Source organism: Gossypium hirsutum, chromosome A05, assembly GCF_007990345.1.
Source record: "Gossypium hirsutum isolate 1008001.06 chromosome A05, Gossypium_hirsutum_v2.1, whole genome shotgun sequence".
NCBI classification, from domain to species: Eukaryota; Viridiplantae; Streptophyta; class Magnoliopsida; order Malvales; family Malvaceae; genus Gossypium; species Gossypium hirsutum.
Window position 1 is genome coordinate 27,497,369 of NC_053428.1, and position 23,299 is coordinate 27,520,667.

Consider the following 23,299-nt stretch of genomic DNA (forward strand, 5'->3'; position numbering starts at 1 on the left):
GGTGTGCATGGGCTGGGCCACCCTGCCCGGCTCGAAGGTCCGTAAAAAATGTGGGAGGGTTTGAGCAAAAATATAGGCCCAAAAAATGGGCTTGGGCAAAAAAATAAGGTCCGTTTAAAAAATAGGCAGGGTCTTGGGTAAGGCATTTTTGGCCCGGCCTAGCTGACCTAAATGAAAAAAAAATCTGTTTTTTTAAATATTATTTTCTTATTATTTTCTCCTTATTATGCTACTATTTTACTATTATGTTGTTACTATTTTGTTGTTATTGTTTGGATATTATATAAAATTTATTTTATTGTTAATTTTATTATTATTTTAAAGACATTTGCTAATTTTGTTATTATTTTAGAGGCATTTGCTTGTTAAATTGCATCTATTTTAGTGTTATTTAAGTATACATATTTTTTAAAATTTATTTTCAATTTGTTGAGAAATATTTATTTTGATATTTTTAGTATTTTTGATAGTTTATATATATATTTTTTAAAATTATATAAAAATTAATATGGGCGAGCCGGGTCGGGCTCAGGTAAAATTTTAGGTCCATTTTTTGGGCTAGGCCGGGCTTGGGTTAGCAAACGGGCTTAAATTTTTAGTTGGGCATGGCTCGGCTCGACCCATGCACACCTCTAGGGAGGAATATATAAAAAGCTTTTAATATTATTTTATCTGTTGTGTCCGATTCCACTAAATTGGGGATCTATAAGAAGGTTTTAATTATGGTATTGAAATGGTGGTAAGTAGGTTTGGTGAGGAAATAGAGGCTTAGATGTGTGATTTGGTGTTGGAATGGGGTGTTATTGACCAAAGCTTGAGTTTTAACTCAGAAACTCAAAGCATGAAGCACGGCTCAAGCTCAATCAAGCCTTACTTTTAAAATTTGAGCTTTATCTGAGATAAAACTTGAGTTACTTGAACACATTCTGCTAGGCTTGATTAAGCTTATTTACTTATTAAAAAAAACAAAAAAAAACAGAGATAGATTGATTCTCATGCTTAATCTTAAACTCTGACTACTTTCAAGTTTGAACTGCGATTTTCCAATACTAATTCAAAATTTAAAAAGGAAAAAAAAGGTTGATTAAGTTTGCCGGGCTAACCAAAGTGAGAACTAAGAGACTCAAATTTGGTTCTATATAATAGTTATTTCATACTCCTTTAAATTATTGTAATATGAAAGAGGTGAACAATTATGGTTAAGAATTATGTGTTCCTTAATGAAAGTCATTTGCTTCTAACTAATTTTCCATAAAGCATTTCATTCGTAATTTTAATTTTTCTTTCACTGCAGTAGTATGATAGGTCAGTGATAACATTTATTTCAAGCGATTAAGTACATAGCAAACACAATGAGGAATCTTGAGATTAAGGACTTAATTAAAAAATTGAAACTCGACTTTGTTTAAAATTTCATAAATTGTTCAAAGAAAAAAGATGAAAAAATAAATAAATAAATAATTGGATATTCAATAAGTAACATAATAAATATATTTATAATATAAATTCAATATTTAATTTCCGTATTTAATTTTTCCCACACTTAATACTTTGAAAAAATTCACAAATTCTTTTAGTTTATTAAAAAGCGCCTTAAATAATATCGATTTTTTCCAACTCTCAGTCTGTCTATTATTTTAGTTTTCCAAATATAATTAATTACTGATTCTAAATATGATTTTTAAATTTATAAGTGAATCCAACATATAAATAAATCATAATATGATTGCATAATAGACGAAAATTCGTTTGAAGTAATGATTAACACTTAAAAGAGATGGAGATTCAAACCTTGTTAATCACAAGTAAAGTAAAATGATAATTAATTTATTATTAGTTTCTTCATCAATAATAAAAGGTTTAAATAAAATTAAAATTATTAGTTTGAGAAAAATATAAGCCTAAAATATAGGCTTAGATAAAAAATAATGTCTATTTAAAAAATGGGCCCGACCTTAGTTAAAGTTTTTTAAACCTGGGTTTAACTCGAATTTTCGATAAAACAAATCCTGTTGTTTTTCATGTTTTATTGTTGTTTCACTTTTTGTCACTATTTTGCTATTATTTTATTATTATGTTGTTATTATTTTATTGTTAATGTTTTAATTTATTGAAAAATATTTATTTTAATATTTTTAGTGTATTATATTTTTAAAATTTTTTTGTATAAAAAATAAAATTTAAAAAATTTAATACTAACCAATTCAAGCTTAAATTTTAGCATTTTTTCTGGAACCAAACTTAAACAAAAAAAAATTAAGTTTTAGACCGAATCAAGCCCAAACCTAGCAATCCCCCAAAAATTTTATTAGGGCAACCCGATCCGGCCACGAAGAACTCTAAATAAAATACTGCAGATCTTAAGCCCAAATTGAAGCCGGGGCATATAGCTACCCGCAGGTGAGTGACAGCCAAAGCCCCGAAGTGGATAATGCGATAAAACCCCCTGCTCTTACTCTTCCTTTCTTTCCCTCAATACTAATTTTCTTATCCCAAGCAGAGAAAAATGGCTTCAATGTCATCTCTAATATTACCCCCATACCTCACTAAACTCTCCGTCAAACCCCAATCAAACCAACACTTGCTCCAATTCCTCCAACCCAATTTGCCTAAAAATCTCACCTTGAGTTCACGTCCCAGAAAATTAAGGTTGTTTGTCGCGGCAGAAGAGCAAACCGCAACGGTGGCCTCCCCTTCTTCCGAGGCCGCCAGGAGGCTTTACGTTGGCAACATACCCAGAAATTTGAAAAATGACGAGCTGACAAAGATTGTCGAGGAACATGGCGCTGTTGAAAAAGCAGAGGTGCTTCCTTCCTTCCTTTTTCATTTCTTTTCCTTTTTTATAATTTATAATATCACTTAACATTAAGAGAAAAAGGGTTTTAAAGCCTTTCTGAAAATGCTGCTTTTCGTATGGGTGTAAAATTGCAGGTGATGTATGATAAGTACTCTGGAAGGAGCCGCCGATTTGCTTTTGTTACCATGAAAACCGTGGAGGATGCTAATGCGGCAATCGAGAAACTAAATGGCACTGTAAGCCCAAACCCCTCATATACGAGGAAACTTAGCACATATGTTGAGGTATCTGGTTTTCATGGTGTTTTTTTTCTTATTCTCTCATGTATTGCAGCAAATTGGAGGGCGGGAAATCAAGGTAAACATCACCGAAAAGCCTCTGCCACAAGTGGATTTGTCTCTCCTTCAGGCGGAGGATTCCCAGTTCGTTGATAGCCCGCACAAAGTTTATGTGGGAAACCTTGCGAAGACAGTAACTTCAGAGACACTAAAGAAGTTTTTTTCTGAGAAAGGGAAGGTAATGAGCGCCAAGGTTTCACGGGTCCCGGGGTCCTCCAAATCAGGGGGATTTGGGTTTGTATCATTCTCTTCAGATGAGGAAGTTGAAGCTGCCATCTCTTCTTTTAACAATGCTGTAAGTTGTTCAACACTTTTTTTGCCTTTGCTTCTGCAATATACACCCTTGTTGTATGCAATGGTTTCAGTGACAGTTTTTCTTTTTAATGTTTATGAAATCCTGTTCTTTCTTCTTATTGTTATTACGAGTAAGTTTAGATCTTTGGAATGAGAGGCCTTTTACATCTGTATATCCGATCCTGTTGTGAAGTGCTTTTGCAGCATATTCTTTCATGTTTCCTGTATATGTGTTGAGGGGAAGTATTGATTTGTTGGTGACTGCAATTAGCTTGGTTGTTGCAATTCTATGTTGCTCTGACACTGCGTTTTTCTTTAAAGTATTCGTGTCATCCAGACATGTGTCTAAGAGTATGATCCGGAAAAACCGTTTAAACACTCGTGTGGTTGTGATTTCCTTTTTAATGCTCAAACTTTTTGGTTTCATTTGATAGTCTGAATCTGTCAAAATATTCATCCGTTGTTTCATTCTTGGAAGTCATGTGTGCTCATTTAGTTCTACTTATACATTGTATGTTCTGGACTCTTTACTTCTCACTATTTCTACTTGTGTGTTTCTAGCTCTGTTTGCTCATACTCTTCATTTTTCTTGAAGTATTCATGTCCCATAAATGGTTATAGAGATATGACCTCCAAATACATGACAGAACTTTAAGGATACTCACAGGGTCATACCTGAATTCGAGTAATATAGGTTTTGTGGGAAATGAGCAATGTAAGTATTACTGATATAAAAGGGTTGGTGATTGCAGATGTTGGAGGGGCAAGAAATTCGTGTAAACAAGGCATAAAACGGGGTGCTCCTTCTCATCTTGTATCCATTTCACATTCATTGCAAAGTAGGTAGTTGTTTTGTTTCTGTTGAATGGACAATCACTCAACTTATGAGGTTGTTGTAATTATAGGAGGCTGAAGCTTAATTTGTTGAACTGGAAAAGGAGAAAGAGGATAAACACTTTTTCATTTGGGAAGCTGAATCTGATGCATATTATATCATCTCATTTTTCCCTATATCCGTTATCTTCTGCTATGCCTCCTCCCATTTTTAGGCTTTAGCAAAGTGATTTTGAAATGTTTCTCAGAAGAAAAAAGGACTATATTTATTTATACATATTTAATTATATTATTATTTCTTTTTTAATTTAATAATTGGTCAAATATCAAGTAATTTCCTAAAAAATTTATCACTAGGCTAAATAAACTAAATACGCTGGGGTTTTTTAATTGGCCAAATAGGTTTTTTTTTTTCAAGATTTAGGGAAATAGGACAATTTTGAAAAGAGTGTGTAAAAACGCGTCTAACTGGACGGGCTTTCTACGACATGCCAGGGAAAGCACACCTAGTTGGAAGCGTCTAGCTGGATGTGTTTTTACACTTTCTTTCCAAAAATGGTCTATTTATTTAAATTTCAAAAAAAAATCGGCCTATTTTGCCAATTAACTTTTTTTTCCTGCATATATGTCAAATTGTAAAAATTAAGTGTTGAAATTTTAATATTGAATTTAATAAGTATTGAGCATGAATTGTAAAAATTGTTTGGTAAACATAATTTATTGTTTGATAAATGTAAATGTTAAAATTGAAAATTTTATTTTATATTTTTCTATTAATTTAAATTTGAATTTTAAAAAATGACTAAGAAAAGTTAAAGTGTTAAATATAAAAATATCATAATTAAAAAAATATTTTTAATTATATCCAAACTAATAATAAAAAAAACACATTTATATTTTGTGAATTGATTTGTAATTTAAGAGATAATATATGATGTAAAAGAAAAAAATTAAAGTATAAATTGATAATCTTCAATTCATCAAGTGATTAATCACTCCTTATTTACTTATATTTTACGTTGAAAAATTACATCAAATGGTTTTCCATATTTGTTATCACACATTTAAAAAATTAAACTGCAAAAAAAATTTAATGTTTCTCAATAAATTATCAAATCGGGCCTAAATATATATATTCACAGGTTGCATTTGAGAATTTACATATGCTAATAAAAATTTAGATTAGGATTCAATATAATAATTATATTTTTAATTATAATACTAAAAATATAAAATTGTAATATTTCTAAGTTTGAATATTTTTTATTTGGTTTAATATATCATTTGATATATGATTTTGACATTTTTTTCTAAATGTGGTATCTATGTTATTTTTTTTGTTAATTTGATAAAAGTTTTGTATTAGATAAAAGTTATATATTTTGATACTCAAAAGTCATTTTTTAGTATATAATTCAGCTTTTCGGGTTTGATGAAAGTTAATTATAATATTATTAGGTTTGATTTTTGTATGATTTTATTAATAGAATAAAATTAACTTAAATGTGAACTTGTTTAATTTGTTAAATACAATTTAATGAATACGATTTAATTCAAGCATTAGGGTTGAGATGATTAAAGTTAAGTGTGGATATGATCAAAATTTATAATTTTGATAAAATATTAACAATGATAAATAAGGATGTAAAGAAATTAGAATTTAAGGTCAAACTAATTTCCAACTAGTATTACTGTATTAATGTAAATGGGAAGAAAAAATAAAAGGTAAAGACACGCGAGGCGAGGCGAGGCGAGTGAAGTTTGAGATCCAGCCGTTGAGTTGGGTTTAGTTTGGTTGGGTTGAATCCTCCGCCCATTCTTTCGTTGTTTCGTTTCGATGCTTTCGAGGAACTTTTTAGGCTTTAAACTTTCAGCTAAGCTATAGTAACATCAACAGCCAACATATTTCCTTTCAATTTTCCTCCCCTTTCTTCTCATTTCCTTCCTTAAATGGCTAACGTTCTACAGACTTCTTTCCTTCCTTCTACTTCTTCCCTTCGCCGGCGCTCCATTTCTGGTTCCAAAGGGAAGTCTCAATCCCTTCAAGTGAAGGCCAAGATACGAGAGATTTTCATGCCCGCACTCAGCTCTACAATGACGGAAGGTAAGATCGTGTCTTGGATGAAGTCGGAAGGGGACAAGTTGTCTAAAGGGGAGAGCGTTGTTGTTGTGGAATCCGACAAGGCTGATATGGACGTCGAGAGTTTCCACGAGGGATTCCTCGCCGCTATTATGGTGGAGGAAGGCGGCGTTGCTCCCGTCGGTTCTGCAATCGCCCTCTTGGCTGAGACTGAAGACGAGATCGCTGAAGCCAAAGCTAAATCGCAGTCTTCTTCGAATAGCACTCCTCAGGTAGTAGAAGAAAAGCCAAAGCAAATTGAAGAGGCGGCTCCGGATGTTCCGGCTGCTGCTGCTGCTCCATCAGTTCCGGTCGCAAAGGCTGTAACTTTGGGGTCCGCCGTACATCCGGCTTCGGAAGGAGGGAAGAGGATAGTTGCCTCGCCGTATGCCAAGAAATTGGCTAAGGAGTTGAAGGTGGATTTGGGAACAGTTGTGGGGAGTGGACCCTTGGGGAGGATTGTGGCTAAGGACGTCGAGGCAGCTGCGGTAGCAGTACCGGTGGCTGCTTCTCCGGCGAAGCCAGATCCTGTGGCTCCTGGGATTGAATTGGGAACAGTGGTTCCTTTTACCACAATGCAGGGTGCTGTGAGTAGGAATATGGTCGAGAGCTTGTCAGTGCCTACGTTCCGAGTTGGGTACACTATCACCACGAATGCACTTGATGCCTTGTACAAAAAGGTAAAGCTTGTTGTTTTGTTAAGGTGCTTTAAAATGATAACAATCTTTTGTTTTTGCACTTCGAATCATTTTATAAATTGATGATGTCATGGATGGTAGGCATAGGACTTAAGATAGTGCATTTAGTTCGAAATGGTGAAATCTTGACAATGCCATATGAAAGAAGATGACTTTTCTAGAGCTTAAATTAAATATATTTTCAGGCATTATAAGCTTTCCAAAAAAAGAAATCCTTACACTAGAAAACTTACTTGAATAAAAGAAACTTTTCCTGATTTAGGGTCTTTAGAATATTTTTGGGACATTTTGCTGGAAAAGATGTTGATATTCTAAACTCTTTCGTAAATTGTAGATGAATAGTACTGTTATGTTGTACTTATCGAGTTTCTTTTCATTTGTTTGTGAATATTGGTTGATATAAGTTGTAATTTTTTGTTCAGATCAAGTCCAAGGGTGTGACAATGACAGCATTGCTTGCAAAGGCAACTGCACTTGCATTGGTTCAACATCCAGTGGTGAACTCCTGCTGTAGGGATGGCAACAGCTTTACATACAATAGTAGCATCAATATTGCTGTTGCTGTAGCTATAGATGGAGGGTTGATTACACCGGTTCTACAAGATGCTGATAAGGTTTTCATTATTCTACTTTTGGATTCTGACATTATATGATTGTAACTATGTTCTAAGGGCTTTATTTCTTTGTATTTTAGGTTGACATTTATACATTGTCAAGAAAGTGGAAAGAGTTGGTTGATAAGGCACGGGCCAAGCAACTGCAACCTCATGAATATAATACAGGTATGTTATTTCATGTTAGCATTGTTCAGCTTGATGATATAGATGCTGGAATCTTCTTTGGTGTCATGCTGTTTGCCTCTCTCTCATATTGATTTGAAATGCTTATAAATTTTCAAGGGGATGAATATTTTTGTACTTGGTTGTTGAAAATATTGGATAAGAAGTAGCAGAATAAGTGGAAAATGTTAGTGGAATTTTGAAGTCTTACTTGGATGATTATGCTTGTAAAAATCATGAGGTTTCAGAAAGTACTTGTTCTACTTATGGGCATTCTTTAACCTTTATGCCGGGGCAGTTTAATGTACTGCTAGGGTCTTACAATTTCCCACGCATGTTACTGAGAATGTTTTGAACTTTAAACATCAGGTTTAAACTTAAGAATATGAAACTGTTTGTTAATGTTCAGACTAAAGAGTTAGCTGATAGGCCACCAATATGTCACTTTTCCATTTTTTAGCTTCTTTAGGAACAACTAGCTCTTTAATTTACAAATCCAAACATTCAAGTTTGATTATTTGTTGCAATATTATTGACTGTTCTAGCTATCAAAGTAATTCTTTCTTTTGTCACTGTCTAATGTAAGGCATATTTGTCATACGCAGTTGGACATTTTGACTTGAGCAGTGAATGAGTAGAAATTTCTCATGCAATTTCATGCAGACAATTTTTCATGCAAAATTATTTTGAAGTATATCTGGAACTTAAATTCAATTCGTATTTGAAAAGTGCTTACGCAACTCAACAAAGAGTATGCATAGTCCAATGAGGTCAATGCTCTAGTTATGATAGGCAGTCGGATCTCACTTTTCTTGATTTAGTTAAGGTAGAGCATAAGTTTGGCTCTTCTGTTTCATTTTTTCTCTTGGCTCTTCTTTATTAGTTTTTATTATTTTTCCCTTCTTACTCATTGCTTGGGCTGAAAATACTAACTATATGGTCTATATTTATCATTTGCACAATCTTAAAGTGATGCATAATAAGAAATGGAAATCAGGTATAGAGAAGTGAAATGAGGAAGAAGGAAAAATTTGAAGGAAAATATATGAAGTTGGTGTAGAAAGAGACAAGCCATAGGAAATCTCAATTCTTTATTTTAGTTTTCATTATATTATATATAGTCCATGTAAAAATTTCAGTTTTTGCAGTGAAGTTACTGCAACGCTAGGGTTTCTTTCATGAGCTATATAGTCCAGTTCCACTTGAATTTGCTCCTTGTGAATGTCACCCTGTTTTTTCATTCCTCGTTGTTGGTTAATATTTTGACATGTCAGCAACCAACTGGCGAAGGAAGTTGCTGCAGTGCAAGGTTTTCTTTTATTTCCTATCTTCACAACTCCTAAGAAGTGAAGAGCTCTCTTATAAGTATTCTTTATAGGAAGCTTAGACCCCTCATATAAGTCAACTTCTTTATAGGAAGCAAAGAGCTCTCTCTTGGCAAAAGAGTCATGCAAGGCTGCCAAAGCAGCAATCTACTCAACATTCGGATCCTCGCAATCACTACTACCACTTGCACAAATTGGTGTAACCGAATCATCACCTAACATTGTAGCAGCCACAGCAGTGCTCTCAGCATCCCCCTGTTTCTAATTCTTTTAGCCTTTTCCTCTTGCTTCACAATCCTATATTTTTCATCATCCACCTTTTTCCAACTCTTTTCACCTCTCTACTCTTGCTCCAAGATCCTATGATTTCTCTCCAAATAACGAGGTTTCTTGTTGTAAAAACACTGGCCTTTTTCCTGGACAAAGACCTTCATCAAGACTTATTGGAATCTCTAGGTCCATTGTTCTCCCCTCAACCCCTATCTTCAGTGACAAGGGCTTGTCCATGATCGACACCCTTCTCTTGCCTTTTATTTATTTATTTAGTTTTACATCTATGACACTTTCCCTGATCATTTCAAAGTAATTTTTACCACTAGTTAACTTTTTATGAAAGCCGTTATGTTTCCCAACTATCTGTTTGAGAATTCAAGAGAGACTGTGTGCTACTCATCATCAAACACTATATTCCTAATGGAAAGCTTATTCACAAAATCCTGAAACACATCTAGTTCTCAACTACGTTGTCACTCCTTGTACTTAAATTAGCAAGCCTTCTTAACATGAAGACTTTGTTCTATGCACTTTTCCTCTCATAAATTGCCTCCAAATTTTGAGAAGTTCAGTTACACTAGTCTTGTTCGGAAATGATAGCCAGACTAATTTCTGTCAATGGTGCCAATAATTTTCCTAAGCAGCTTCTCCCATTTCTTATCTGCACATAGCAAAACAGTGCTGGATCATACCAGTCTATAAAATAGATGAGATCCCCCGTCATTGTCTTTCAAATTAATTTATTCATTAAAAGCCAGTTCAATTATGGACCTTCTAGCACTATCCATTGGCTTTTGCCTATCCAAGAGCTCTAATATCAGTTGATCGGATTCAATTCCAAGTCACTGGATGCAGTTAAGATAATCAATTAGCTAAGCAACAGAACCAAGCAAAAATACCAAATTTGCATTGAAAACATTTTAGTGTAGAGGGGGAAAACGATAGGTAAATTAGCAACAAATCCACTAGCAAGTAAATGAAACAATGTTCTTGCTTAAGTTTTTGCCTAAACTTGAGACTCCCAGTAATTGGAACAATATCAAATATACTTCCAGGAATTATAGATCTAGATTTCACCAGCAGGATACTGAGCATACAATTTCTTTATGATTAAGTCCTTGATCACTCTGGAAAATAGAGGTGAGCGTTCAATCGAATCGAATGAAAAAATTTCGAGTTAGACGAGTCCTATTTTATCATCCTAACTCGATTTGAATTTTTTTACTTTTCCAGAACAAAATAAATAAATAAAAACTTTAGTGTGATAATAATTAACTTATAATTATAATTTTTATAATTAAAAAACTTTAGAATTTTTTTAGAAATTTTTATAAATATTTTTAATTTTTGAAAATTAATTTGAAATTTTTTGTAATTTTTATTGAGAGAGAGACCAATTTGCTTATTTTCAAAATTGATATGAATCAAAGGGGTATTTACACCAATTTGTTATTTGAATTATTCGAGTTATTCGAATTGTAAAATTCAACTCAAACTCAAGACTTGAATTACTTATTCGATTGACTCAAATGACTTGATCGATTAACTTGAAATTCAAATTTTGTTTCGATTTTTTCAACTCGAATCAAGTTTTGCTCACCCCTAACTAATAAAAGTTAACGTCAAAATTACTGCTTGTTGTGTGCCAAGAATCTCTCTCCCTAGAGCTCCTATTGTTGTTATCTTTTTCTTCTCCTTAGTTGCCACATGTTAACTTGCCTTAGAACCGTTTCAATTTTGACTATGCTTAATGAGAAAAGAAGAAACCCTTGTGTTGTTAACTTTCTTTGCCCTTTTATCCATTTATGCTTAGTTTATTCTAGAAACTACTACTGAATCCTTTAAAATATGTTGAAGTTAAGTTATTCCTACAATAAGCTTGATATCATCCATCATCACCAAATACAAAGGCTGGACAAATCCTAGGCATGTTAATGTTAGGATGATTGGAAATCCTTCTAGTTCTGCTTGTTGTGACTGATTATAAGTCTGAGGTTTACACAGTATTTTGGTGGATCTTGTACAATCTTGAATTGTAGTGGATAAATTTAATGCAATAATTGTTGGTATGTGTGGTTGATATATAATAACTGGAATTTATGGTCTATGGTTGCTTAAAAATTTGTAATTAACACCCCCCCCCTTCCCGCCTCTTTTTAATGTACCCATAAGCCTTCCAGCCCTATGCTACTAAATACCATCTAGGAGTTTGGCCTGTATGTTTACCTCTGGTTTTTGCCCTATTATTCTCGTTTCTCATAAAGTCATGGTTAATTTATAGTTTTTGCTCTAATATGCTTTCAACGTAGCTGAGGCCTCTACTTAATCTGATTTCATTTTTGCCGATGTTTGCTCCTTTTGCAGGTACTTTCACCCTGTCTAACCTTGGGATGTTTGGTGTGGACCGGTTTGATGCCATTCTGCCACCTGGAACTGTAAGTTTGTTTCTTAATTATTAATATTTCTCCTTTTGCCGGAGTCTCTAGAACACAGTAAGATCTGCTGGGAACCTGTGGATATTTTATCTAATCATGTGGGTGTGCAGGGAGCAATTATGGCGGTTGGAGCTTCTCAGCCCAGCGTGGTGGCTAGCATGGATGGCCGCATTGGCATGAAGAACCAAATGCAGGTAATGAAAATATGGCGTTTATAACAGAAATGGAGAAAAAAACTAAACTTTGCCCGGTTCCATCATAGATTAAAATGAGATACTGTTGAACATTTCAGGTAAATGTGACGGCAGATCACCGAGTGATCTACGGTGCTGATCTAGCTGCATTCTTGCAAACACTGGCTAAGATTGTGGAGGATCCTAAAGATCTTACCTTCTAGTGTGGGACAATTTGTGTTTGTAGCATGCTCCCTGTTTTTGAAATCACTTGAGATGAAAATTTTTAGGCGTTATCCAGTTGAGAACAAGACACATATCTATACTTACATTGACTTTATCCACTCCATTTTTTTTCTTTACTTCACCCTTTTACTATTAATTATAAAGTTTCCGTTTGTTTTCTGATCGTATTTGGATCATTATTTGGTTCATTGGATGATTACTTACACAAGCAATCAAATTCAATTATTTAAGTTTAAAAAGTTATTTTTATATAATAATAGTGTTTTCATTTTAGAATATTTTATTTATTTTTAAATGATTATATGTTATTTTATTAATTTCATTTAAATAATTTAATTTTTTTTATCAAGGAAATGGGGCTTTTGATCCGCTAAATATTTAGTTAAATTATATAATATTTATTATATAAATTATTTATATTTGACCAAAGGTCAACTAGATAAAATTGCATGTGATATTTATTTTTTATTAATTTTATCCATAATCCTATTACTGAATTTTTTTCTGAATAACATATAACATTTTGAGAAATTTTTTTCTTAAATATTATTGATAATTTTTTGGTACAATTGTAATTCAAAAACTCCACTATTTTTTAAAAAAAAATGAACACACAACCAGAAAGTCATAACTTAATTAAATTTTTTAATAATTAAAAATTCAAATGTTGATCAGTTACTACTTTTTGGCCATTGACTATTAACTGAACTAGATAGATGTTTGCCCTGAAGACATGTTATTGATTTTGTTATAAAATATAATTAATTTAACATAATAATAAAAAAAGGAGTAAAGATAACTTAGACAATAGTAATTTCAACCATTATATTGAAGCTTATTTGAATATATATATATATATATATAAATTAGAATCAATCATTTTCAACCTAATATAATTATTTTTCCCAAAATAAAAAAATGATGGCAATACCTTAATTACCCTTCAAAAATCAATTACAAAATTCAAAATTAGTACGGAAAACATCCACATCGCTCTAAAATTATTTTATTTTGTGTAAATTTTTAACTTTTTGTACGATTAATATTTTAATAATTAAACCGTCACGTTATATTTTTCATTCATATAGACCATACATATCAAATGTGGTGCAATTAAAGTTTTTAACTATTTATTTTATGTAAAAAAAAAAACTTTCAACCATTCAATATATAAACAATATTTTTATTAATATGGTAAAGATATAAGATCAATTCGAAAATTTATTGCATGATAAGTACAATTAAACTACTTTAATTTTAAACTTTTTTGACAGTTAACCCTCAAACTATACATATTTTCTCATATTGGTATCTAACTTTTTTTCTATTCATATTGATATTTAAACTTTGCCTCCGTTACAACTTTTGGTCCAAAACTTAAACAGACATTAAAAAAAATTATGACAGGTTCAACCAATTAAAATGGGGCTGGGTCAATTTTTTTAAGTTAAAATTAAAATTAAAGAAGATATAATTTAATTAAATGAAAATAAATTACTTATTCCTAGTAAGTTATTTTTATATTTTTTTTGTTAAAATTTTCTTTTTCTCAATATGTCTTCTTTTCTCATCCCCTATTATCACCGCCACCCTAGCTCCTCTCTCTCATCTCTCCTCCAATTTGTTGTTGCCAGTCTCTTTAAATTGCTTCCTTCTGTTTACTTAATTATTTAGAGAAAATATTTAGAGTATTATCAATGGAGTTTTTAAATTTCACAAGTAGAGTCAAAACTCAATACAGTAAAAGAAATTAAGTGAAGTACTCCAGATGCAAAGTATGAAAATTAATCCTTATTCATACATGGGCTTTTTTGGGACAAAATAAACCACTTCAAATAGGTTTATTGTTCCAGCTCAGAATAAATTAATCAACATATGGGCTAAATGAGCCCTCAATAATTTATTGGATAAATTGATAAGCCGGGCATTCCCAGCCCATCAAGCGAAACTGATGGTTTCTTGGTGACGACCGGCTAAAGCTAAAGTTCCATTAAAGAGCATTTACACGGTGTAGAACCAAGATGATACAGATCAACCCCTTTTTCTAGTGCCAGAGATCTTACCATTTTCGAAGAAATTAGAGTTACATTTTTTTTTCCAGTTCCATTCAAGAGTTTTTATGTGTTTCCACAACCCTTTATGAAACACATACAAGATTCGTCACTACAAACAGAATAATGGTAACACATCAAGATTAATTACTTCATTTATGAATTTCATAATAATAAAAATACATGTCCTACCGAAATAGAATTTGTAACTTGCTATCCTCTTGCCTAGCGGGCAATGATTTACCTTCATGAAAAAGATGATTTATTCGGATCCGCATAAAAGCCAAACTCTGTTGCGTTGCCTGAATCGGTGTTGTATATTTGAAAGAGGCTGACCTCCTTGCTTCTCTCATGATAAATGTCCTATAAAAATATAGTAAAATATTAAATATATATATATATGTCAATTTTTTAAGGATGTTTATGAAATAAAAAAATATTACCAAGGTACAAAATACTGACTCATTTATTTAATGTTGAATTCTCATGATATCATATACAAAAAGAGACCATTTTCTTGAGGTTTCAATTTTTTCTAAGTTAATTTTACCTATTTTCTTCTCCTTTTCCCAAATCAATTTTAGTATTTCCCTATTTTTTTTGTTGCTGTAAAATCTGGTTTGATGAATTCATTTTCTTCTCTTAATTTCAAATTGGAATTGAAATCCCTAAATTTGAGTGATTTATTGCTTCATCACCCACTTAATTACAGGTAAATTCAAACACTCGATTTGAAAATCTTTATGTACAAGTGTTGGTAGAAACCATTTAAGTTGAATTATGGCAATATTTACCATTTTGAAGAAGAAAGACGAATTGCTGCAACAATATTTTCATTTTACCCAAAAAAAAAAAAAGCTTTCCTTAGACCCCCAGCTTTTGAACTGGTTTAGGCATTTCAAATTAGCATTTCTAGTTCTTTTAAAATAATTAACATTAGTTGAAATAATATTTATTATGACATACGATTATATTCCCCGCATGTTTATATTTCCCCTTTCACATTTGGACAAAAAAATAAAAAAGTTTAAATATCGATATAGAAAAATATATATAATTTGAGGGTTAAATTATAAATAAAATTAAAAATGAATCTTTTCTTAAATTTTTAAGGATGTCAGTGGGGTGAGTTTTGCGGGATCCAGCCCCACTTTGCACTTAATTGGGAGGGAAGGGTACAAGTTTCGCTGGTGGTGGGGTAGGATGGAGGAAAAAAATTAGACTCGCAGTGAATGGTGGGGCAACCGTAGGTATAACCTTGTACCCACCTCATCCCCACTTGTCCCGAATAATATAATAAACATATTTAAAAAAATAAATATTTATAAAAAATAATTTAATAATTATCTCAATAGTATTTAATTTTTGCACTTGTGTCATTTATGATGTATTTGAGACCTTGTTTGTATTTAGATATTATGTAAGGACTTTATTTTCTGAATTTTTTAAACTCATGTTGAAGTTATATTTTATTTACTAATTAAAGGGTAGCGACGACTTTTTTTTTAAATGGTGACAATTAGATTAATTTCACATATGTGATAGGAGTCTGAAGGATAGATATTTCGTTCTTTTTTCATCAAAAAATTAGTTTATATTTATTTAATTAATACTTATAAATATATTATATGAAATAAGTCCCGAAGTGAATATAATAGAAATTAGATAGATTTAAGGACCCACGTGAAATAATTTTAATCTTGCAAGTCGTATGGAAATGATGGAGATAAAAATTCTTGACGGGGATGGGCGCGAAAGGAGCGCCCCACACCCGTCCCGCCTAATTAGCATCACCACCTATATGACCATCTTTGCAAACCAGTAAAAAAATTTTAGAGTTTAAGTTTTACGTTACCTTGTTTTATATTATTTCGATTCTTTAATTTTTTTTTTAAAAAAATTTCATATTTGACTCAAAAACATTTACGAAAACATAACTCTCTTGTATATATCATATATTAAACTCATTGAAGTCAAGTAATTATTTTTTTCCAAGAGGATTATTGCATGTTTAGAGGATGTATATAATTTCATGTATTTTAAGTAAATTATATTATGTGCGTAGCGAAAAATGCAGGCAAGGGCTTAGCAGTTAGCACCCCTTTTGCTAAATAGAAAACTTACTTTATAATTTTTTTGTTTAAAATTAAAAAAATAATTTAATCTTTTCAAAATTTTGGTTAAATAAAAATATGTAATTTTAACTATTTAAAAAATAATTAATAATTAAATTTAAAACAATTTTAATACAAAATTAGATAAGATAGTAGGTTAACAACTCAATGGAAGTGTGTAAATAGTCATAAATTTTACCAGCTTTCGATTATTGGTTTCAGTAGTTGACGAAATAATATTAATTGAGGTCTATAATGCAAATAAAATAATTTAAAAATGATAAATATTGTGAAATAGTAATGAAATTGAAACATGTCAACCACCAAATCAACTCTACTTCATCTCTATAGCTGTCCAATTATATGTATACTTACGGAATCTCGTCAGGTTGGCAGTGAAATGAAAACAGTTGTTATATATATATATAATTATAAGATTTATGGATTAACAAAATTTGATTCGATTTGAAAAAATTAAAAAAATTAATTTTTAGTTAATTGAATCGAGTTGTTTGAGTCAATTCGAATAAGTAATTCAAGTTCGAGTTCGAGTTAAATTGAATTTTACAATTCGAATAATAAATTGGTATAAATACTAATTTGATTCCTGTTAATTTTGAAAATAAACAAATTGAGCTTTCTTAAATAAATTGTTAAAAAAACTAAAATAATTTTTAAATTTCAAAATATTTATAAAAATTCTAAAATTTATATTTTTAAAAAATATATATATAAATTTTAAATGAAGAAAATTCGAAATTTTAAAAATTTCTAAAATAACAATTTTGGGAACCAAAAAATTTAATTAATGATTCAAGTTTATAGTGCTAAAATATTTATTATTTTTTTTATTTTGAAAAATTTTTCAAGAATTAGTTATACTACAACAAGGTTTTAATTTTACATGTTTAATTTTTTAATTTAACTCAAACAAATTCACTTGATTCGACTTGACTCAAATTACATTTTACTCAACTCGATTAAAAAAAATTCAAATCGAGTTTAGATGATAGAATATGAATTGTTAACTCGAAAATTTTATACTCAATTCTACTATTCGATCAAACGCTCACCCTTAATGAGATTCACTTACATAACTTTTTTTTATACATATAATAATAATATTTTTATAATTATGAGACTCAAGTCATCCCTTAATTATGAAGTCAAGGGTTCGATCCTCATCCATTGTGGATTTTGACTAATTGTTTTTCTCTTCAAAGAGCACGTACAGCGAGAAAATTAATCACAGTTATTAATAATAGATAGTTAATTTCGACAAAAGAAATTTGTATGGGTCCAATGTTTTTTATCATATTAATAACAATATATATTTAATTTACTCAAAATTCTTCATGCATAATCTAATAAAATATAACAAAAACATATATATTTATTATATATATGTGTATATATAGTAAGATTTGATGTTTAATTGGTTGGCTGTGAAACCAAAGCTTGTAAATTGTAATTCAGTGGGAAGAAACACATATGGTTTTTGTTGGTTGAAGGAAGTGGCTGTGCTTAGCTGCAGCCGTTTCTATTTGATCCCATTTCTGTTGGCGCTTGACTTGCTCACGATGAGCTTCGGATTCCCGGTGATGGATTTCTCGGAGGCACTTATCGTATAAGGGTGGATCCATTTCTTCCAACATGGCCTTCACATTTTCCGTTAGTTGCTTTACGCTTTTGCTCCAATGCAGCTTTAGGTTCTTCTCCATGCCTTCCACTACCACAGGAAACACTTCTTCCATGGCTTCCGATGCCATCTTCACGAACTGCTCGTTGTTCCACACATACAGTGCTCGCTCTGCTACCTGATTCATGTGATTTTCAATTGTATATAAAAAGGGTTAATTCACTGGAAGTACCCGAATTATGGTCCACATTCAATTGAATCCTTAAACTAAAGTATCCTTCCAATCAAATCATTCCATCATCTTTGATGTTAAACGTCTGCTTGGAAGCATGTATGGATTAGTAAATAGGGACCAATGTTTGAGGATTTATGATGGAGTTATATAGATTGATTGTTAAACAAGAGTAGACCCCTGCCATAAGCCTAACCGTAATATTTGACAGATTTCATATGATGATCCTCAACGGTTCCACTATGAAACAAAGGGCAAACAGTTTTCAAACTTGATTCTTTAACTTCTCCTTAGTTGTATATCATATTTCAAGTTATGTTGCAGAGGAAGTAGCATCATGAAGCTTACCTGTGAGTTGCAACTGTTGAAACATCGCGTAATTCGAGAGCATAACGGCAAAGCCAACGTTCGGTACTGATCGGGATCGATATTCTCAACGAGCTCCTCCAATTCGCCAATAAGTAGAACTTCTTTGTGACAATTAGTGATGGGCCAGTACCTTAAAATCCCCCTAACCACGACTCCTCCAAGTGCAGGCTCTTTTTGCACGAACTGAGAAACGCAATAGGCCAGTTGCCGATGGTAAACCTGCAGACCCTTAGGCTTATGCAACGGAAGTAGCACTCTCATCAAGAAAAGCTTGTGCTCTTCCTTTAACGGAACACCGAAGCCATTAATGATGCTTCCCCATATCTCTAGCAGCTCGCCGATCCCACAATGCTTTTCGGTCTCGAAAACGTAATGCAAGAACACATCGTTCATAGCTTTCCTCATAAACGATCTGTATGAAGTGAACCTCGAATATATACGATGGAAAACGTTCTTCAAGCTCTCTCTTTCTCTGGGGTCTTCGGATTGAAACAAGTAAAGAAGATTCCGAATGAATTGGTGAGCGATGTAATCTTTAAGTTTCTTGGAATCCACGTTAAGAACAAGCCTAAGGAGAATATCGTAAACAAGCTGCAAGTGAGGCCATAGAGGTGTGAAAGTGGAGAGTTCTTCATCATCAGGCAAGGCAGAGACGATGGAAGTTTTGGAAGGTGGAGGAAGTGGCCTGAAGAGATTGACAGACACCATGGACATTAGAGGTGACAAAAGCTGTTCTTGCAATGGCTTCTTTGGTGATTTGAGCAGAGAGACAACATCCATAAGCTTAAGGCGCTTGAGATCTTGCTGAGAAGGCGATTCCTGAGGGTCGGTGAAAGTGAAAACCGAGTTGCAATAAGAGATAGCAGACAGGATTCCATCGTGCTCGCAATCAGTACCACCACCACCACGGCGGGGACTGGGAAGGGGACTTCCGACATAAGGCTTGGGATCAAGATCAAAGAGATGCTTGAGAGTAGTTTTCTTACTGGGTGAGTTCTTGGGGGAATCCCTCCGAATGCCCATTGTTTTTCCCTTTCCTTGGCTGGCCTTTTTTGCTCTTAATGTTACTTTGTTGGCCCAAGGAAAGACAGAGGTATTAGATAGTAAGCAACAACAACAAAAGGCAAAAGGACAGTGATATGATTTATGGACAAGAAATGAATGTTGTAAAATCCGATGAACAAAACTATTGAAATGTCGCCCAATCGCATAAAAGTTCACTATGAGATGAGATTAACATGCATGGATAATAGGATTTGTATACCATCATTAATAAATTATTTAAATATATATTAATGAAGGTAGGAAGGAAGGAATCTTAATGGTGTTCATCAAATCATCTTTCATGTGATTCAATATGTGCATAGTGAGTTTGTAGGCAGTTAGCAGCTTGTAAGGGGGGTGATGAAGAAGAGGACAACATCCAAAGTTAAATCCCTATGCAATGCAAGTCATGTGGCTCACCAACTCACTGCCCAAAGCATTTCTTTTTGCAGCTTGGGACCATATATACATACATCACAAAACATCAAACACACGGGATCTTTTACAAGATCAAAGCAGTTTTTGTCCTAACTCCTCTCACTAACAACTCCACAAATATGTTAGATATGACCATTCATGTTTTCACGTGTCTTGGGTTCAACCATTTACCTTCTCCCTCTCTCTCTCTTTTTTTTCTTTTAAATTTTATAAATCTTTACTAATATTAAATCTTTTATCTTTTATTAAGTTCGGTGCGACAGTACTGATTTAATTAAGTAATAATAAAAATATTTCTTTTATAAAGCTTGATTTGTTATTTTATATTTTTTTATAAATACATTTTCTACATGATTTTGTTTTAACACTCGCATCATAAATATGCCGTAATTAATATAATTATAAGTACAAGTATAATATAAATAATATTATATTTAATCATTTATATTTAGAATCATCTCCATACAAATTATTAAAATAAATTTAAAATCAAAATAATCTCATAACTTACGCCACAGTCTTAGCCTTTACCAATAATATCAAGTTCTGTCTTTAGAAAAGAAATACAAATGATAGCTTTTTTATCTACTAGTCCCTGACGCATTCTCTCTCATTTTGTATTTATGAGGAGAGTACCTTTCAAAAGAAAAGTTAATTTCTCTTTACACGAATTAGAGACTATTCTTGCAAATAAATTAACACTATTTTTTTTATAGATTAATAATGTTTAATTGATTGTATTTTTGTGTGTTTTTATATCATCTCATAGTTCTTATTTATAGTAAAAAAAATAAAATAATTTTATTTAAATAAAGGGTAATTAAATAATAATATTTTAATAAAAAATATATTATTCCTTTATATATGGGATACTAAGAGGCGACGACATACCTTAAGGAATAATAGGCTTTGCCACCCCTCTCACATGGATGAGCTCTCAAGTCCATCTTGTGTATTGCGTACAATTATATATATGTAATTTGGAATGTTAACTAACACTTATAATTTATCCAACCCAATAACTATTTTTCTATTTTTAAAAATATTGATTAATTAATTAACTAAATTTCTCAATTAAATTATTTTCTCAGCCCGATTATAATTTTGTTAAAGTAATAACAACTTTGTTATATTAAAAATTATGAGGAAATATATTTAATTGTCTCATTCAATAAAACTACAATGACTAATTAATTTAATTCTCACTTTAAATTTTAATTATTTAATTGCAATCAAATAATAATTTGAATAAATTAATTTAATTTTTAAGTCATCTTTTGTGCTTAATGAGAAAACTCATTCACTATGGATAGTGATACATGTGATCTATTTCTCTTAATTGTCGTTTTCATTTATTCCATAGTATCAATTCTTTATCAAATTTATTTTGGGTTATATCAATCAAGTAAAAGGATTGATTAGACATATGTATAATTAAGGTTCAATTATTTGTAATTAAATTCTGGCTCTTTGCCTATTAATTATAACATGAAGTCATTCCACTAAAGTACCATAATTGGACTCTCCCTTATTATATATCATCTCAAAAACAACTTAATACGTACTTGTCCAATGACCTTGTCATTTTTTGCCAAAAAAATGACATTGCCATAAGTGTGTTACCCTTATTTGATATCTTTATCTCTTTGGGTTAATTTCGTTCTCTCAAGATGATCCTATTTTATTTCATGGTAATATTTACATCTTCCTTTATGAAAAGAGACAATTGCTAACAAATAGTAATTAAATTATTTAACCTAAATAAATGACTGGTGACCACGTTACTTTTCCATATGCCCTATAATGCTAATAAGAGGATATCATTTATCGTTTATTGAGCTATTAATTCCACTATTGTGAATAAAGTTACATCATCCAAAAGTCGTATACCCAACGTACCAATTTTCGACTCTTTAGTTATTTGAACTCTAGTTTTTAATCCATCAAAGTATAAAAGTTACATACACATAGCTAGTAACTTACTCAAGATTGAGTTATGTCACACCATGAACATCACAGGTGAATTAATTCAAAAACAAATCTAAGATTAATTTGACTTGAGTCATATTTGATGTGTTACTAATCTAAACAATCACATCTCTTTATCTTCTGGGAGTAAATCACTCCGATACCCAAGAAAAGGTATCTCACCATTTGAACTTGATGTTGGAAAAAAAATACAGCTCAAAAATGTTTTTGTTGCACAATGAAAAAATAAAATTTTGAAAATTGAGTTGGTTTGTGATATTTATAGCAATAAACTTTCTCGAAATATACTCGTGCTTTGAGCAAGACGGGTCATTATCGTTCCTGGCTTTCAACCAAACGACCTTCTCCACTATTCTTGTGCCATGAACTGCTTTAAGTGTGAGCTTGAACAATTCCGAATCAAATACAAAATCAGAAATAATTTTCTTACTTTCAGTAGGAAAGTAAATCTCTCTCTTATAGAAACCGATAGAATTGTTATTCCTAAAAAATAGAATTTATACTTAGAAATAAATTCTCATTATTTTCAGGCAGAACAACAATATCTCAAAAGTTGCGTAACTTATTCTATTTTTAGCCCTACAGGTACCATCTATTTATAGAGAGAGGAAGTAAAACTCTAATTGAATTAGTAGAATACATTTAATGTCTATTTAATAAAGAGAGAAAAAAACCAATCCCTTAATTGAACTAGGAAAGGGGCGGCTAATAGGGTATGCTTCCCTATGTATTATGATGAGAATTCATGTTTCTTTTGTATTAAGTGCAATTATATGCACTTCTTAAATTTTTAACCCAACACTTTATAATTTAATTCAACCCAGTACATATTTTTTTTTATATTTCTCAAAATAGACATTATTTATTAAATTAATTTAAATTAAATAAATTTCTTAACTCAATTCTAATTCTGTTAAAATCATGATAACTTTATCGTAAAAAATCTATGAGAAAATATATTTAATTTCTACATTCAACGAGTTCATCATGATCAATTAATTTAATTCCATTTTCGATTTTCAATTATTTAATTGAATAATAATTCAAAATACTTCAATTAATTTTCAGATCATATCCATGCTTAGTGAGAAATCATATTCAATTCCGAATGT

General features: G+C 31.6%; 3 protein-coding genes across 3 annotated transcripts; 2 read left to right on the forward strand and 1 right to left on the reverse strand.

Moving 5' to 3' along the window:
* The first annotated feature begins 2,336 nt into the window (after positions 1 to 2,336).
* On the forward strand, positions 2,337 to 4,425 carry LOC107959531 (30S ribosomal protein 2, chloroplastic). Its single transcript, XM_016895608.2, has 4 exons — positions 2,337 to 2,803; positions 2,932 to 3,033; positions 3,131 to 3,430; positions 4,182 to 4,425. Exons 1-4 carry the CDS (start codon positions 2,507 to 2,509, stop codon positions 4,218 to 4,220), a joined length of 738 nt encoding a protein of 245 aa, XP_016751097.1. The 5' UTR covers positions 2,337 to 2,506; the 3' UTR covers positions 4,221 to 4,425.
* A 1,563-nt stretch (positions 4,426 to 5,988) lies between these two features.
* On the forward strand, positions 5,989 to 12,470 carry LOC107959530 (dihydrolipoyllysine-residue acetyltransferase component 5 of pyruvate dehydrogenase complex, chloroplastic). Its single transcript, XM_016895607.2, has 6 exons — positions 5,989 to 7,062; positions 7,503 to 7,694; positions 7,775 to 7,862; positions 11,822 to 11,892; positions 12,003 to 12,086; positions 12,185 to 12,470. The coding sequence occupies exons 1-6, from the start codon at positions 6,214 to 6,216 to the stop codon at positions 12,287 to 12,289; spliced, it is 1,389 nt and encodes a 462-aa protein (XP_016751096.1). The 5' UTR covers positions 5,989 to 6,213; the 3' UTR covers positions 12,290 to 12,470.
* Positions 12,471 to 17,841: 5,371 nt separating this feature from the next.
* On the reverse strand, positions 17,842 to 20,118 carry LOC107959529 (serine/threonine protein phosphatase 2A 57 kDa regulatory subunit B' beta isoform). The gene is made up of 2 exons (XM_016895606.2): positions 18,696 to 20,118; positions 17,842 to 18,293 (listed from the first exon to the last, which is right to left on the reverse strand). The coding sequence occupies exons 1-2, from the start codon at positions 19,737 to 19,739 to the stop codon at positions 17,949 to 17,951; spliced, it is 1,389 nt and encodes a 462-aa protein (XP_016751095.1). The 5' UTR covers positions 19,740 to 20,118; the 3' UTR covers positions 17,842 to 17,948.
* Positions 20,119 to 23,299: the final 3,181 nt, after the last annotated feature.

Bases quoted from the DNA above. Each gene is read 5' to 3' on its own strand.
- LOC107959531 (XM_016895608.2), top strand. From the start codon at position 2,507: ATGGCTTCAATGTCATCTCTAATATTACCCCCATACCTCACTAAACTC. The intron at 2,804-2,931 runs GTGCTTCCTTCC...GTAAAATTGCAG, and splicing joins GCGCTGTTGAAAAAGCAGAG to GTGATGTATGATAAGTACTC. The intron at 3,034-3,130 runs GTAAGCCCAAAC...CATGTATTGCAG, and splicing joins TCGAGAAACTAAATGGCACT to CAAATTGGAGGGCGGGAAAT.
- LOC107959530 (XM_016895607.2), top strand. From the start codon at position 6,214: ATGGCTAACGTTCTACAGACTTCTTTCCTTCCTTCTACTTCTTCCCTT. The intron at 7,863-11,821 runs GTATGTTATTTC...CTCCTTTTGCAG, and splicing joins ACCTCATGAATATAATACAG to GTACTTTCACCCTGTCTAAC. The intron at 12,087-12,184 runs GTAATGAAAATA...TGAACATTTCAG, and splicing joins GCATGAAGAACCAAATGCAG to GTAAATGTGACGGCAGATCA.
- LOC107959529 (XM_016895606.2), bottom strand. From the start codon at position 19,739: ATGGGCATTCGGAGGGATTCCCCCAAGAACTCACCCAGTAAGAAAACT. The intron at 18,294-18,695 runs GTAAGCTTCATG...CACATGAATCAG, and splicing joins TCAACAGTTGCAACTCACAG to GTAGCAGAGCGAGCACTGTA.